The 15,405-nt window shown below is 37.4% G+C and overlaps 1 protein-coding gene across 2 annotated transcripts; it reads right to left on the reverse strand.

Moving 5' to 3' along the window:
- Positions 1–154: 154 nt before the first annotated feature.
- Positions 155–12,746, reverse strand: zyg11l (zyg-11 family member, cell cycle regulator, like). Of its 2 annotated transcripts, none has more exons than XR_003275124.1 (15): positions 12,500–12,746; positions 11,560–11,731; positions 10,714–11,486; positions 9,419–9,559; positions 8,443–8,619; positions 8,209–8,273; positions 8,034–8,133; positions 7,707–7,757; positions 6,885–7,046; positions 4,850–4,897; positions 3,649–3,852; positions 3,508–3,560; positions 1,436–1,533; positions 1,158–1,358; positions 155–493 (listed from the first exon to the last, which is right to left on the reverse strand). XR_003275124.1 is itself a non-coding variant. In XM_026198166.1 (15 exons), exons 1-15 carry the CDS (start codon positions 12,500–12,502, stop codon positions 477–479), a joined length of 2,214 nt encoding a protein of 737 aa, XP_026053951.1. In that variant the 5' UTR covers positions 12,503–12,745; the 3' UTR covers positions 155–476. The 2 variants fall into 2 exon arrangements, 1 of the variants encoding a protein (XP_026053951.1); XM_026198166.1 differs by having other exon boundaries at positions 1,158–1,307; positions 12,500–12,745.
- Positions 12,747–15,405: the final 2,659 nt, after the last annotated feature.

Consider the following 15,405-nt stretch of genomic DNA (forward strand, 5'->3'; position numbering starts at 1 on the left):
TTGCATTAAAAAAAAACAGGTCACAAATGAAGGAAACTCTAATGTAGCCTCTGAAGTTGTTTTGTCATGATTCCTGGTTTCATGGTAACAGCTATTTGTCTGATTGGTGGAAACATGAGTTTTTGAGTAGTAAAGAAGTTGAAACTCACCGAAGTATATGCAAAGATTTTTTATTTGGTCTGTTTGAACATCCTGGCCAACCGTGCACAGCAAGACTGGCTCCATCAGTGGGGTGAGTTTGGGGAAGGACTGTGTGTTTGTCTGACCAATAACAAGAGTGTTTGAGGAACCAATCACTTTTTCACAAATATCAAACTTTAATAATAAACTGAAAGAAAAAAATCCAACATTATTTCTCTTAATTTAACCAAAATAAATGTTTTAATGACCAAGCAAAGTGTTTGTGCTCTTTTGTTGAATCTAAAATGTTCTGAAATGGCACATCCCTTTATGAATCCATCATTTTTTCTGTGACGTCAATGAAAATCCTCCTCTAGAAAAAGCATAGACCAAACAAGAAAAGAAAAATCAATGGACATGTTACCAAACAAGAAAATCAGTGTTCTGAAATTCTGAAAATACAGATATTTAAAGGTGCAGTATGTAATATTCAAATGGGGAATGCGATCCAAGTTTAAAATACTGGAGAGCGTTGTTTGACCCTCCTCCTCAGCACACGGGTTGCCAGATTGAGGAGAAATTAGTGCAACTGACGATGGAAGAAGACGAGCGTTACACCTTGAGTTGTTGAGTTTTCTCAATTTTCCTCTGCTCACAGAGCTTTCTAGAATGATCCCTAGGATTTTTAGGTCAGGTGGTTTGCCCGCTTCCATGGCTGCAATATGTTGTGTTTTCCACTAAAAGGCAACCCAGGGTGTTGAAATACTATTGAGTAGATTGGCATTGGGACCAAAACAAAAACAGATGTTCTGACACAGAACTCACATTTCACAGTAGAATAACTTTCAGGGAACAAGCATGTTTTCTAAACACATTATGGCATATTTATGCTTCAGTAAAGTCAAAAAATGACATACAGCACCTTTAAGCGATGCATTATGAATCTGACAAATAGCACGGAGCAACATTAACAAGAAATGATCGTAGCAGTGTGGTAATTTATTTAACCTGCTTTATGATGTCAGCACGTGTTGTACCTGATCTTGTGGGATGACAGTTTAGCTCCAGGATCTTCAGGATGTTTTCTGTCAGACTCTTTACATCACTGTGTGTGTCTGCATGTGAGCTCAGGACCCGCAGTATGTCTGTTCCTCCTTCGCTCTGAAGCATATCACAGTACTGAGGGGCTACAACAACCACAGCACACCATTATCATGACTTACTTTCTTCACTTAGATCTGTGAAAAGCAACAGCAAATATAACAAGGGTTTGCTGTGTATCCCAAGCACAAAGTCTCTCTCGGTTTTTTCCTACCGTTTTTTTGGCAGACAAACTGTATGGCCCAGAGAGCCCAGAGCTGAACACCGGGACACTGAGAGACGTGCAGCAAAGGATAGAAGGGCTGGAACGTCCTGAAAGAGAAAGACCTGTTCAAATACATTTAGCTTTGAAAAGTGTTGCTGCTTTGTTAAATCAATAGCTAATAGATAAAAGAGTTCAGCACTACACACTCTAGTCCAGAAGGTGGTGTTAGTTGATGAGGATGAGCTCTTTTGAACAAACAGTTTGCTGAATTTGCCAATACATTTTCTTATAATATGCATTTTTATGCTTCTGATGATCTTTTAAAAGTGTAAGCAAAAAGATGTATTTTTTAAATGCATTAATCATTCTAGTGACTTTTAAAGGAATAGTTCACCCCAAAATATCTTGCAGAACGGACTGAATGTATGCTTCCCATGATCCTTTTTTAGAGTTGTTCCGATTCCGATACTAGTATCGGAAATATCTCCGATACCACAACAAATTCTGGCATCGGCATCGGCGAGTACATGAACCCATATACCGATCCGATACCATTTTCTTAAAAAAGACCTAGTTATGACCGCAAGCTTTGCCTAACCGCTGCACGGTTCTTCTTCGCTGCTCAAAATGCATTGAAAACACAGGAAGTTGTGCTGTGTTGCCACAAGCAACCCCTGTTTAGAGCAGCGAAGAAGAAATGAAAACGCGTTAGCAGCCCTTATCTATATATGACTGGATCACTCATCACATTCTAAACTGCCAAAAGACAGTGAAGCCGCTTCTATATTATAGATCAGTGGTTAGCAGTATGTCTCTGTAGTACCGGTAGTTACAGACTCTCAAGTATATTCAGTACCGGCAGCTGCGTTCAGTCGCTTCCGTGTAAGTCAAAGCGCAGGGCTCCAGACAGTAGCCGAATATATACTAGTGTCTGTGAATATTAAACTGCAAAATACTATTTAAATATTACTCCCGCAAAATCTACATCTCTGTGGGTGACTGGCACAGATGCGCGAGAGCTCGCTGTTTTGTAGTCTCTGCTGTGTGTCATGAGGACACGAACGCATAAACCGTCACTTCATGAGAATTTACCGTTTCATTTGAGAATACTGTCATATCATAAACACAGACACTCAAAGATCTTCATGGCAGCCCATTAAAATAAATGTTTGGTTTACATGAGTAAATTGACAATATATAAAGCTACTGTTGTAGCCTACAGTAATAATAATACGTCTCTATAATAATAATAATTATGCCTAGATGGTTGCTTGTTTTTTACTTGTTTTGTTGTAAAGAGATTATCTGATTAATAGATCTTTTTTTATATTCCTAGACTTATTTGTTGCAGTTTTTTTATACAGTTATATTGTAAAACTTAAATACCTTTTTTAGTTTGCGGTGTTAGATTTTTGGCTGCATTTGAAGTTCTTTTTTGCATATGAAAATAAATAATACTGTCAAATTCATGTTAGATAATAAAAATACTGTAATAAATACAGTAGTTCACCATGTATTTGTTCATGTTTTATTGAGGGATCTGTCTGAAGCACACCATAAAAAGAATTCTAGCAATTTACACAGGGCTAGTAGTATATACAGCTGTATATACAGATACACACCCAGGTATCGGATCAGTACTCGGTATCGGCCGATACCCTGAGCCCAGGTATCGGAATCGGTATCGGGAAGAGAAAAAGGGTATCGGAACATCTCTATCCTTTTTCATCAAAAGCTTCTGCACATATGCTTGAAATTATTATTTTTTGGACAAATATACACATAGAGTGTGCCTACACTTCAAAGTCTTTCAAAAAATGTAAATGTTAAGAAAAAAAAAAAAATTTTCACTAAAAAAGTACCATACACAATGAATCATATTTTAATCGTGAGTTCTGCTTCATTAAGCACAACGGTCTGGAATATTTGGCCGCTGTTTATTATTAATACTGAAAATGTTTCATTTGGCATTTGCGTTATTTACAAACAAACAAAAGATTAGATGTGTTCTTTTGCATGAGTTATTGTATACTATTAAATATAGTACAATCAGTATAAAGTATACATATTAAGACACTTACCGGTATGAAACCATTGCATGCTCAGGAGAACTCCATGACAGGACAGAAGAGTGCTAATAGTGAAATAGATTTAACACATGTAGAGTTAAGACACATTAACAAACAACACATGCATATGAACACACACACACACACACACACCAGTTTCTCCTGCACAGTGCTGTGCAGCTCAGCGTCCAGACCCCACTCCGGCCCCCTGACAGAGACCAGATGAGCCAGGATCCCTCCAGCAAAGTAACTGATGTCCACCTCCACCACTGGGTCCATCAGGAGTGAGAGAATGTGCTCCACCAGATCCTCATTCATCAGCTCCATCCGCAGCTCCTCCACCTCTGCTACATTATTCTGGAGCACAGAGAGAGGACAAGACGCGCTCATTTCAGGGTTGAGCAATCTACTTGTATTTTAAAACTCATACACTTCTAGAACATAATAATAAAATCCACACAATTGCACTTGTTGAATTAGACCCTGATCTGATTTTTCTTGCAGAACTTGTGATAAAAGGTAGCACAAATAAAGCAGGATACGGTTTTTATTTCTAAAGGTTTCAAAAAGGCTCAATTCATCCCCATTGGTTAATGCATTAAGGTGCATTGAAATTGAACAATTTATATCATCCAGATTAATGTTAATTATCGTTTGTTAAATCGTGTTCACAACACATTCATGTTTTCAATTATATAACTTTAAATGTATGTGCAAATGTACTTTAACAAATATCATTAACCTAATAACTACCTTCAATCTAAAATGCAAAGGTATTGTTTTTTGTTAGACATATTTTGAACATTAATGTAACGTGGAAAAATACTACACAATACTGCTCCAATAGTTCTTGATTCAGTCATATAATGTCAAATAATGAGGGCCAGATCCACACCAATTACTGGGAGATATCTGTAAGTGTAATCTTTAATCAAATATCTCATTACGTTTTTTATACTGTGCTTCAGAATACAATTCATTTATGAAATATGCTTTAAAAACTGCCCTTCCACTCCTGTTAGGGTAATAATAAAAAAGTTTTATCTCCACTGTACCGCTTACCTTACACTATCAACAAGCAACCAATTCTACAATATTAACACACCAAACTACAATGGTTTATCCCTTTTTTTTTTAAGACTTCAAAACAAATAACTACAGTAAAACTGTGTGATTCAACTATTGTTCAACTTGCTCAACGCACTGCATCAAAAGTAATTTTAAGTTCATTTAGACTTGTTTGTGACCAAACGTGGTCATGTCAGAGTGGGTGAGGTGTAATCTATTACCTTCCACCAATTTTACCATTCAACATGATCAAAAACTACATTGACCAAACATAAAACACATTTACCAGAAGACCCAGGAGCTTCTGCTGGATGGAGGACTCTGAATAATAAGACTGTGGAGGAGAAGAGAAGAGAGGGATGAGAAGATACAGGACATTAAAAACCACTTTAAGGGACAGTTCACCCAAAAATTAAAATCCTGTGACCCATTACTCAACCTCATGTCATTCCAAACCTATTTGAGTCTCCATCTTCTGTGGAACACAATAATCACCTATTTATCATATTTTAATAAATGTCTCAGTCCATACAATGGAGGTCAATGGTAACTGAAATGGCTTGGTAACTAACATTACTCAAAATATCTTCTTTAGTGTTTCACAGAATAAATAAAATCATACTGGTCTGGGATGGCATGAGGGTGAGAAAATTATGATTAATCTGAATTTTTGGATGAACTATCCTTTTAGGTGCAAGAATCTTTGTTTAAATTGATATTGTTTAAACTTCAGACGTGCCAAACTGTGCATGTAAAGGATAGACTACACTACACGAAGTCTGAATAGGTATTTAAAACACCAGGCATCATTCACTTGCTGACTCTGTAAATAGGTCACAGAGGAAAAATTGGGGATCATGCATTAAACACCTGCAGATCACACACCAAAGAACTTTGAACTTGTTCTGAACACAACACAAAAGACTGTTTCTATGTGCCACTATACGTAAGCCAACCTACATATCAATGAACATCCCCTCTCTCTTATTCTCACCTGTGAAAGGTTTTTCTTGTTTTGTTTTTTTTATTTTTTTTATTTTGAGTTTTAACAACCATCGGCTGTGCTGAATTGTGGCATCTTCAAATATCAATTGATTATTATGGTGAATGGCGTCAAGTTGACCATTAAAGATATGTCTAAGTGAGCTGTCGAATGCTATACATATCTATGGTCATAGCTCTCTTTTTAAACAGCTCTGAGAAACATGTGCCTTGCTGCTACGAGACACATGACAGATGTAAATAATATGTAAATGACAGAAGGCCAGTTTTTTAAGCACAACATGTGTTCTAAAATCAGCTCAAAATATTAAAGGGGTCATCGGAAGCCCATTTTCCAGAAGCTGATATGATTCTTTAGTGTCTTAATGAAAAGTCTGTAACAAAGTTTGGTTAAAATGTCTCAATGGTTGTGTAAAACGCTGTCAGAAACAGCTCTTCTCAGAGCAATCCGTTTTGGAGCACTTTCCTTTAAATGTTAATGAGCTCTGCTGACTCCGCCCCTCTCTTTCAGCTGCTTTCAAAGAGAATGTTTATTTTAGCCTCATTCATCGTGAAACTTGCTAATTAGCACATTATTAGGAAAGGCGATTTACAAAGATCCATTAAAAAAAAACTTATAATCGTGTGTTGGTGAAGCTGGATCACGAATGATTTGTGCAAAGACAGACACATTTAGGTAGATCGGAGGCACATTCCCTTCAGAAACAAAGTAATCCACTGTGTCTTCAGTGGCTCAGATATCAGGAGTAAATGATGACTGCTATGTTCATTATAACATCCAACAACAGAACACCTCGATCGCTTAAGAGTCATTCATGTGTACATCTGCTCCGGCAGGTGAAACAAGGGTTAACTGATGACACTCACTCAGGGGGCGGAGCTAATGTAAGACAACAGTCCACTCTGTGCTGAAACGCTACTGTCAATCAAACTATCGTGGGAGGGGTCTGTCTGTGTGACATCACACAGACAGTCATTTGAGATCGGAGATTGATTTGAGAAAGAGGTAAAGATTTAACAAGATTAAAAAAAAAAAAAAACACTGGGTAATTTTTATAATTATAATAGGGTGGTTGTGTACACACACTGCCAACACACATTCCAGTTAAAACAACTTGTTAAAGTGAGTGTAGTATCCGATGACCCCTTTAAGCCTGTTTGTTATCCCTAATGAGAGTCTGAAGCTAAAAATCTTCTGTCTTTGTCCTTCATACACTAAACGATTTTCTATTAAAATCTCAAATGTTGCAAAAATGTAGTGTAGTATATTCCAGCCTTTAGCTGTTTGTGTGTGTGTGTGTGTGTGTGTGTGTGTTCACCTCCAGCAGCTCCATGTAGAGCTCTATTCCTTGGCACTGAATGAAATGGCGACTCGCGGTGGGCGTCTCATCTGTCAGGTTCCACAGAGCACTCAATGCAAACTTCAGAGTGGAGTCCACTACACCCAGAGAAGCCTTCTGCTGGACGATACTCAAGAGCTGCTTTACTTCCACAGAGAGGGGAATAAATGCATTGGTTTGGTCTACTCATGTATCCATCTGTCCATTCAGTCATTTACAATAGACTCAATAACCATTTACATATCCTACAATACTTAAGGGAACACAGAGAACACACTGCATGTGACAGTACAGGCCACATGAAATGGTTTGAAGAACCAGTGCTGATGCATTTGCTGAAGTAAATGTGTTGTGGGACATATTAAATGCCTGTGCTTTTTTAACAACTTAAGATTGCATTACAGTCTGGTATGACTTGCTGTTTGCTATTAATAGACAGGCAGTATTAGATGGAGGGACTTTCTCATTCTATATTTTATTGGATGAACAATTTAATTTGACACTGAATCCTTATGAGAAAGACTGTAAAAAGCATATATTTTCTGAGCCATTTCGTCAGCTTCCTGTGGTACACTAGTATAGAGATGGCTTTAAAGCTAACAGACATAAACTAAAAACCACAAACTCCCATTTTGATGACCATTTAGCCCTCACACGCTTTCCCAAAAATGCTAGTTATCATTATTGCATTGGACTAAAATTTCCACTTGCGATGTCACAGCATGCAAAAACATTTCTTAGGAATATCTTATGCTATATTATTACCAAATAAAACCACTTGTGAAGAAAAAAAGCCTTTACCTTCATTATATACGCCTCTGCACCCAGTTCTGCGATCTCTTCTGTGCTCAACTGCAATTAAGTGTGAGAGAGCCTTTTACTCATTACTGGTGTCCCAAAGATTAAAATGATATCATAGATTTTTGTTCATATAAGCAGAAGTCCATGGCGATATATTTGCATAATGCATATACGTCTCTCACTACTTTTTTTATTTATTTTTGATTTCACTTGCTAAATGAATATATAGACCTCTATTTCTAATAACACTGTCGTTCATAACAAACCAGCATAGTGTCAAAGTGAGTCCTGGTGCTAGACACTGAATGCTGGTGTTGATGTAATGACCTTAGACACCAGTATGGAGACAACAGCCACCGCCATTCTCTGCACCGTCTGGTCTTCATGATTCCCCAGCATCATCATTATCAGCTTAGCAGCTTCGTATCTACAGGGGTCGAGATGCGTCACTTCAACACTGTACCTAACAACAAGTGCACTGAGGAAATGTGTGTGGACTGACCTGTCAAACGGTGCGACCTGTAAGATATGATCACTGCAAAGAGTAAGCAGGCAGTTCTTCTGCAACTAAAAGTAGAACGAAAATGGTTTAAATATTGATACTAGGACCATAGAGGAAAAATAAGTATTGTGGAAGTCAGTGGACACCAGCAACTGTTTAGCTGTCCACCGAAGAAAGAAACTCAGAGAGATTATCTCAATGGCTGAAACGTCCCTTTAGTCTTTATGGATATACCTGCTCTTGGATTGGGAAGTTCTTCATGGCTGTAAGAAGCTGCTGAACTACATTTCCCAGCAGGCGTAAGGGCATCCCCAGCACCAGCTCCTGTACGGTCAGGTTAAACACACACGCAGAGGCCACGAGCTGAACTTGCAGAGAACCTGTGTGGTGTTGCATTGCAGCAAGTACCAACTGAAACAGGAACACACACATCGGACATTGTATGTAAATGGCATGCATTTTTAAAAATGAGCCAAGATCTTTTACCTTAAAGGGAAGTTTAAGAGCATTGTTTATGATGTAATTTAAACTATGCTATCTTACAAAAACTTCACTTAGAGTAAGTTGCATGTCTAAAATCTAGTGGATTAATGACATGAATATAAATATATATATTAAAACTGCTGCATTGCTTATTTACATTTTTAGAAACTGTTGTCTGCCACATCAAAGTCACATGGTGCGACCAAAAACTCATGTGGTGCAACCACATACAGACAGCACCAGGAAATGACCTTATTAACAACACTCACGCAAACCCTCATGACTGTGTATGAGTGTCAGTAAGCCTTGTAGTATATCAGGTGCTAAGACGTTTTTATGACAAGGCAAGGTTAGTTCAGGTTGTCTTGTGGTGTGACCCTTCATAAATGTGAGGATAGTCATAATTTCATGATATTTAACAAAATGAATTAATGAAAATAAAGAAAATAATGTTAAGGATGTGTAAACTTGCATGCATTCAAGATTCAAGAATCTTTTTTTCAGTGTAAACTTTTCATTGAAATGTTATTTTTTTTTAAAAATCCCCAAAATTTTAAACCAACATAACCACAAAAATGTGCATTTCTCAGAAAGTTTTAAACTAGATTGCTCTTTGTCTCGATCGCTATCACTCAGTTTTGTCCACTGATCCAGCCTAACTTTCTAGTTTTTAGTCCGCAGGTACAGATCAGCAGATTATCATCGGCTAAAGAAGATATTTTCGTACCTTTAAGATGTGTGGCTGAGGTTCTTCCGTGTCACTGGTGTGACTGTAGAGATGTGCAAGGACCTCCCGTATGAACCTCTCTCGCTTGCTGTATCTCCTCAAGGCCTCACACAGTTGGGTTACACTGGACTCTCCAGCCACCTGCATGTGATCACAAATTAGCAGAATCTGCTGTTCGGATTTAATCTGCTGTCTAGAACTGAAACTACATTAATAAGCATAAAAATGCATTTTCTGCGTGCTGAGATCATACCTAAGCCATGCAAACTCTTGAATCCGAAAAGTGTTAAAATGCCTTTCTGCACTTTCACTGGAGTGTTCACTGACTGACTCTGAAACATGATCCTCTGTCTCTGTCTTTAGTCTCAACTTTAGTACAAATCTAATATTTTCCATTTTGATATTTTTTCGGAGACAGGAAGCTAATCTTTGCTTTTGCTGTGAGTATTTTGGTGCTCAAACTCATTACGTTGAAACAACAGAAACAGACATTACATTAGAGTTCCTGCAGGTCTCATGGAGGTAGATTTAAGACTTTTTAAGAAGAAAAATTAAGGAATAAATCGAATGGAACCCAATACGCCAATATAGTCTTGTATAAGCAATAAAGTTTGAACATACAACTTCCAGTAGAGCTCCTTTTTTTATACATTTTATAAAATAAAATAAAAAATACAAATAAATAAATACATTAAAATAATTAAAAAGCCTTGTTTTCCAGTGCATAAGATTCTTAAATCATGATGCATTTCTTGAAAAGCAAAATGACATGAGATAAGAAGTCTTGTTTTTTAAGAGAAATTGATCAAAATGAAGTGAGTTTATGACTAAAAGACGAATAAACAGTTTTCATTCGCCACGGACAGATGTTTATTCTTATTTTAAGCATAAACTCACTTCATTTTGATCAGTTTCTCTTAAAAACAAGAGTTAATTCATAAATGTAAATCTATCTTGATATAAGGATGTTTAGATATCTGAACTAGAAAACAGATTTATTTCTTGAATTTAAGACTTTTTTTAGGCCTTAATTTGCGGAAGAGCAAATTAAAATAATTTTAAGACCCGCAGAAACCCTGTCACATGCACATTTTGAAATCATAAAATCATATCTTCTATATCTCACCAAAAACATAATTTGCAACTTAATATTTTTGTTGTCAAATGCAACCCTTTTAGGCGCAGTCCAAAGCCCAGCGATGAAAGCGGACAACTTACAAGTGACCTCTAACATCCAAAGATCAGGGGAAACTGGATTGCTCAATTCAAGATGTGTGAAAGTGTGCAACTCTGACCTTCAGATGTCCGTCTCCAGACAGCAGCTCAGAGCCTCCTGCTCCGGTGCACAGCAGCCCCACGAACCTCAGCCCCGGACGCACCTCCACAAAGGCTCGGATGGCAGCGTCGCTCACACCTCTCCAGCCGGACACGTCCAGCGACACAAGCTGAGGAAGCATCCCTGGACGCTCCAGCAGCTGCTGCACCAAACCGTCTCTGTCCTCTACCAGCCTGTCATTAGAGATGTCCAGGTGCCTCAGCGAACGCAGCTTGGAGAGCACTGAGATGAAGCTGGAGGTCGGCATCTCCATCTTCTGCAGCCCGTGCGCCGTCAGCGACAGAAGCCGTGACTGACAGTGCAACAGAGGTGTGAGGTCCGTGATGTTTGTGCCGGAGATATCCAAGCTCTCCAGCATGGGGACGGCACAGATATCCTCCAGACCTCTGTCATCCAGATCCGTCCAGGCCAGAGAGAGCTTCTTCAGGCCCCGGAGCATGCTGAAGGAGGCCTGGAGCGACTCCGTCCCTGCTTCCCCGTACAGACGCAGGCCGTCCATCAGCAGCGTCTGGAGGCCCTGTCTGCAGAGCTTGTTTGAGGAGAGACCGTGGAGAACATCTGAGATCGTCACATCGCTGTGTATATGTGAAGCGTTGAGCTCTTGGAGCTTGTGAGGGCAGAGAGAACGTCTGAAGGCCTCGGCTGAGAGCTGCGAGGACTGGACGTTTGCACGGCGCAGACGCAGGTGCTCCAGATTCTGGAAGATGCCTACGGTTCGGTCATTGAGGACACCTGAGAGAAACAGATCAGAACATCATGTAACAGAGAACATGCATGATACATCACGTACAGCGAGCAATCGTACCCTCATCAGCCATTCTGTGCAGCAGCTGATCGGCCAGCTCTTGAGGAAACACAGGGCAGCGGTGGAAGTGCAGTGACCCGTCCTCTTGAGCCACACAAAGCACTTCCACATTGTGACACACCCAGGACATGCTGATGTCTGTCAGGGAGGAAGGACCTTCTGCATCCTGAAACTAAATCAACATGCAGATACAATATATAGTAAATAAAATAGCATAAAAAAACACTATCTATCTATCTAACTGTAAAGCTCAAATAAATATATTTTTGAAATTAAAAATATATTTAATTTGAACCTTTGTACACCAATATATATAGACCAAAGAGCATATATAGTCCTATATATATATATATTTATTTATATATTAAATTAAATAAAAAAATTAAAGAAAAAATGTAAAAAAAAATAATTTATGCATTTAGCAGACGCTTTTATCCAAAGCGACTTTCAGGTTATCAATTTTTTCCTTTTTATTTTTTCCTATATATATATTTATATATTAATCAGGGTCAAGAAAATACATTTCCAATTTAAGCTTATTCTAGATTTACATTTTCAATTTTATGCTCTATTTATTTTTATTCAAATGTGTCATATGCTTGATGTATTTTCTTGGAAATAAATATGTGAAGGGCAACATATCTTTTGTTAAATGCTTAATATATTAAAGATATTTTTTAAAGATATGCAAAAATGGATATATTGCATGTCAGCTGGGAATATGATTTATGTATTTGGCACTTTTGAGGTTTCTGAATTTACTGTGGTATATTCTGCACAGTTACTGTAACACTGTAAAAGGAACTGAAAGATTACACGTAATAAATGTGTAATCTTAATAAATTTAGTATTTAGTTTCACTTTAGTTTCAGTTGTTTAGATCACTTTATCTCTTACACACCCTGTAGCCTGTTAGTGAGAAGAACATAAAGTAACTCACCATTATAACCGTGATGAGACAGTACACCGTTCAGTTGGCTTTTCTCTTCTAAACGAATAATCTTATTACTGCAGCTAACGTCGAGCTCTTAAAGAAGAGCTATTCTTGGAAGAAAAACACAACACTGCTAGTCCAGTTAGCGTTCAGTTACGAGTTTTCACACCGCGACTGTCGCTCGCTGTTTATTTGTGATTATAAAACTAACGAGTAACGTGAAAGTCTTGACAGCTGATCACGCGTGGTGGGCGTGTCTTCAGTGACGCAAGGAACGGCCGTTTATTAAGGTGGGCGTGTCTTCATGGAGAGAAGCCCTTAGCGCAGACTTTTGATTGGTTCTCGTCAAACGTCATTAAAACCGCTCTCCATAAATACAGCAAGCAGCACACGCAAAGTGGATGCCGTTTAAGCGAAGTATACCACTGTTATCATACTTCCTTCAAAATACTAGTTACTGATATTACTGTTGGCACAATAAAACAGTAAATTTAAATATGGGCCTTGCTTTTAAAGTCCACATGAAATCAAAATTGACTTTATTTACTTTACTTGCGGTAAACTCTTGATGTAAACAATTAATTTGTGCAAATTAATCTGCTGTTTAATTTAATAATGTAAAAAAATTTTATTAAAAGAATGACAGTAGTATTGCTTGCACTTTATTTTACAGTGCGTGTACTTACATGTACTTATAGTGTACTTACAGTGTATTTATCTAAGAATGTTCACAAGTGTTATAGACAACAAAATAAAGATTTTCTTCAAATTTAACATATGAGAAAGTATTTCTTTATTTATGGATGTATTTAAATATAGAGGACAAATGTATATATACATATAAGTATTTGATGTGTACAAGTACAAAGTGTTTTACACATACTCTTTTTTTCTTGTATATTTATTATTTTGTCCGGTGTTGTGTATCAATATGAAATGATGATGTCACTGTGTTGTAAACTCTCACGTATCTATTTAAGTCAGGTAATGTAGATATAAATACATCATGTAAACTGTTGTTTGTTTTCAGGTCATCACACTCAGTGTTTGCATATAGACTTGGAGTGGGATGTTTATTATATTCTGCAGCTTTATTAACTCTCTGCCATGCATTTGTATCAAGAACTGAAATTGTGTTACGTTAATTTGTTGTACTCTTTATTGTAATAACAATTTAATTTCTTCAATTTGCTGGCTCAACATCATTCCTAAAACAAAAGTATACCAAATATACTTTGTGGAAGGATATGCATGCTATAAAATGACTTTTGATCCTAAATAACACTTTGATCTGATCTAATGACGATGGACCATTTATTCCACTTACACCACAAACCTTATGGTTTCCACATCACATCAAAACACCAAAGTGTTACTTATCTTCCAGTAACTCCAACAGTGAGCTAAAACACTGATAAAACTTCTATGCTGCCAAAATAAAGTGTGTCTGAAGCGTACTGAAGCATGAGCCCAGAGGTGTGTTTAGGATCCTTGAGTAATTATCAGAGAGCGGGTCACATGCTTTCCTAACAAAAACCCTCAAAAGACTAAACTTACGTCAGAAGGAACCACAAACAAAGCCCCCGGAGAGTTATTTTACTCCTGTAGTGTTTGTATTGGAATTGCATGTCCTCATTTGCAGACTGTGAGCTGTGTCAGAGACGTTACTTTATCAAACACCACATTCCTGCTCAGATGGAGCAGATGCAGACGCACATGCACATTATATCTCAATTCAGTGTATCTGTTGCATATTTTAAAGGAAACTTGGCTTGTTGGCTAAACAAAAACATAAATGGGTCAGAATGTATTATTAAACAAAGACGCACAAGGCTGGGTTATTATAGTTTAAAAAAACTTAAATAAAAATTATTGTTACATGCAATAAAATGAACTATAATTGAGATCAAATAAAATATGTGCAACTTTTTATTTTAGTTAGTTGCCAAGGTTAGATTATATTTAAACTGATGTACTGAAATAATAAAAAAGTAAAACTGAAACTGAATAAATTAATAAAAACTACATAGACATAAAAAAACAGCTGAAGCAGTTCGTAATATTAAAAAAACATAATATTGTTTCTTTGTAAAATGTTTAAATGAAGCATCATAGTTATCGACGCATTTCAGATCTTTTGTAGATTGCTCTATTATAAAAAAAACTTAGACAGTTGTTTTATTATTATGCTTGTGGTTTCTATATTTGTATTTATTTTTTGGGGAAAAATAATATTTTATTTTATATAATAATATTAAATTGTATTTTTCTTGCTCAAATGTGTTATAGGAGTCATAGACAACACACAGCGTTTCTCTTCAAAAGTGGCTTAAATTAATGCAGTTTCTTGAATTTAAGTATATGGATTAAAATATGCATCAACATGTTTTTTAAAAATGCATTTATATATTTAAAATATATTTTCAAATACATACAAAAAATGGCCATATTCCTAGATAAAACACACACACACACACACACACACACACACACACATGTTACATATATATATATATTGTAACAGACACGGCAGGCTCCAAGAACAACCTATGACAGCGCACACCATCACTGGAATACTAATCACACCCACCTGCTCCTCATCCACCTGCAATCAAGCCACTCCCATAAAAACCACACACGCACTTAGTCACCATCCGGTCTCATTCGCAACAAGGTCTATACCTACCTGCATACTCTAAGGACTAACCCATTACTCTGCTAACCTATCTCCAGCGTCTCCCAGTCTCCATAATTTTCGTGTGTGTGTCCTCTACCTCCAGCGTCCTGTGTTCATGTCCTCCAGATCCCTTCTACTCTCCAGCCCCCAGCACTATATCCTCACATTCACTACCTGCTCCTCTGATTGTGCCTAAATAAACTGTGTTCTCCTGTTACTACAGTCTCCTGTCCCT

This window comes from Carassius auratus, chromosome 2, assembly GCF_003368295.1.
Source record: "Carassius auratus strain Wakin chromosome 2, ASM336829v1, whole genome shotgun sequence".
NCBI classification, from domain to species: Eukaryota; Metazoa; Chordata; class Actinopteri; order Cypriniformes; family Cyprinidae; genus Carassius; species Carassius auratus.

Bases quoted from the DNA above. Each gene is read 5' to 3' on its own strand.
- zyg11l (XM_026198166.1), bottom strand. The intron at 8,274-8,442 runs GTATATCCATAA...TTCTACTTTTAG, and splicing joins ACTTCCCAATCCAAGAGCAG to TTGCAGAAGAACTGCCTGCT. The intron at 1,534-3,507 runs GTAAGTGTCTTA...TTTCTCTTTCAG, and splicing joins CATGCAATGGTTTCATACCG to GACGTTCCAGCCCTTCTATC.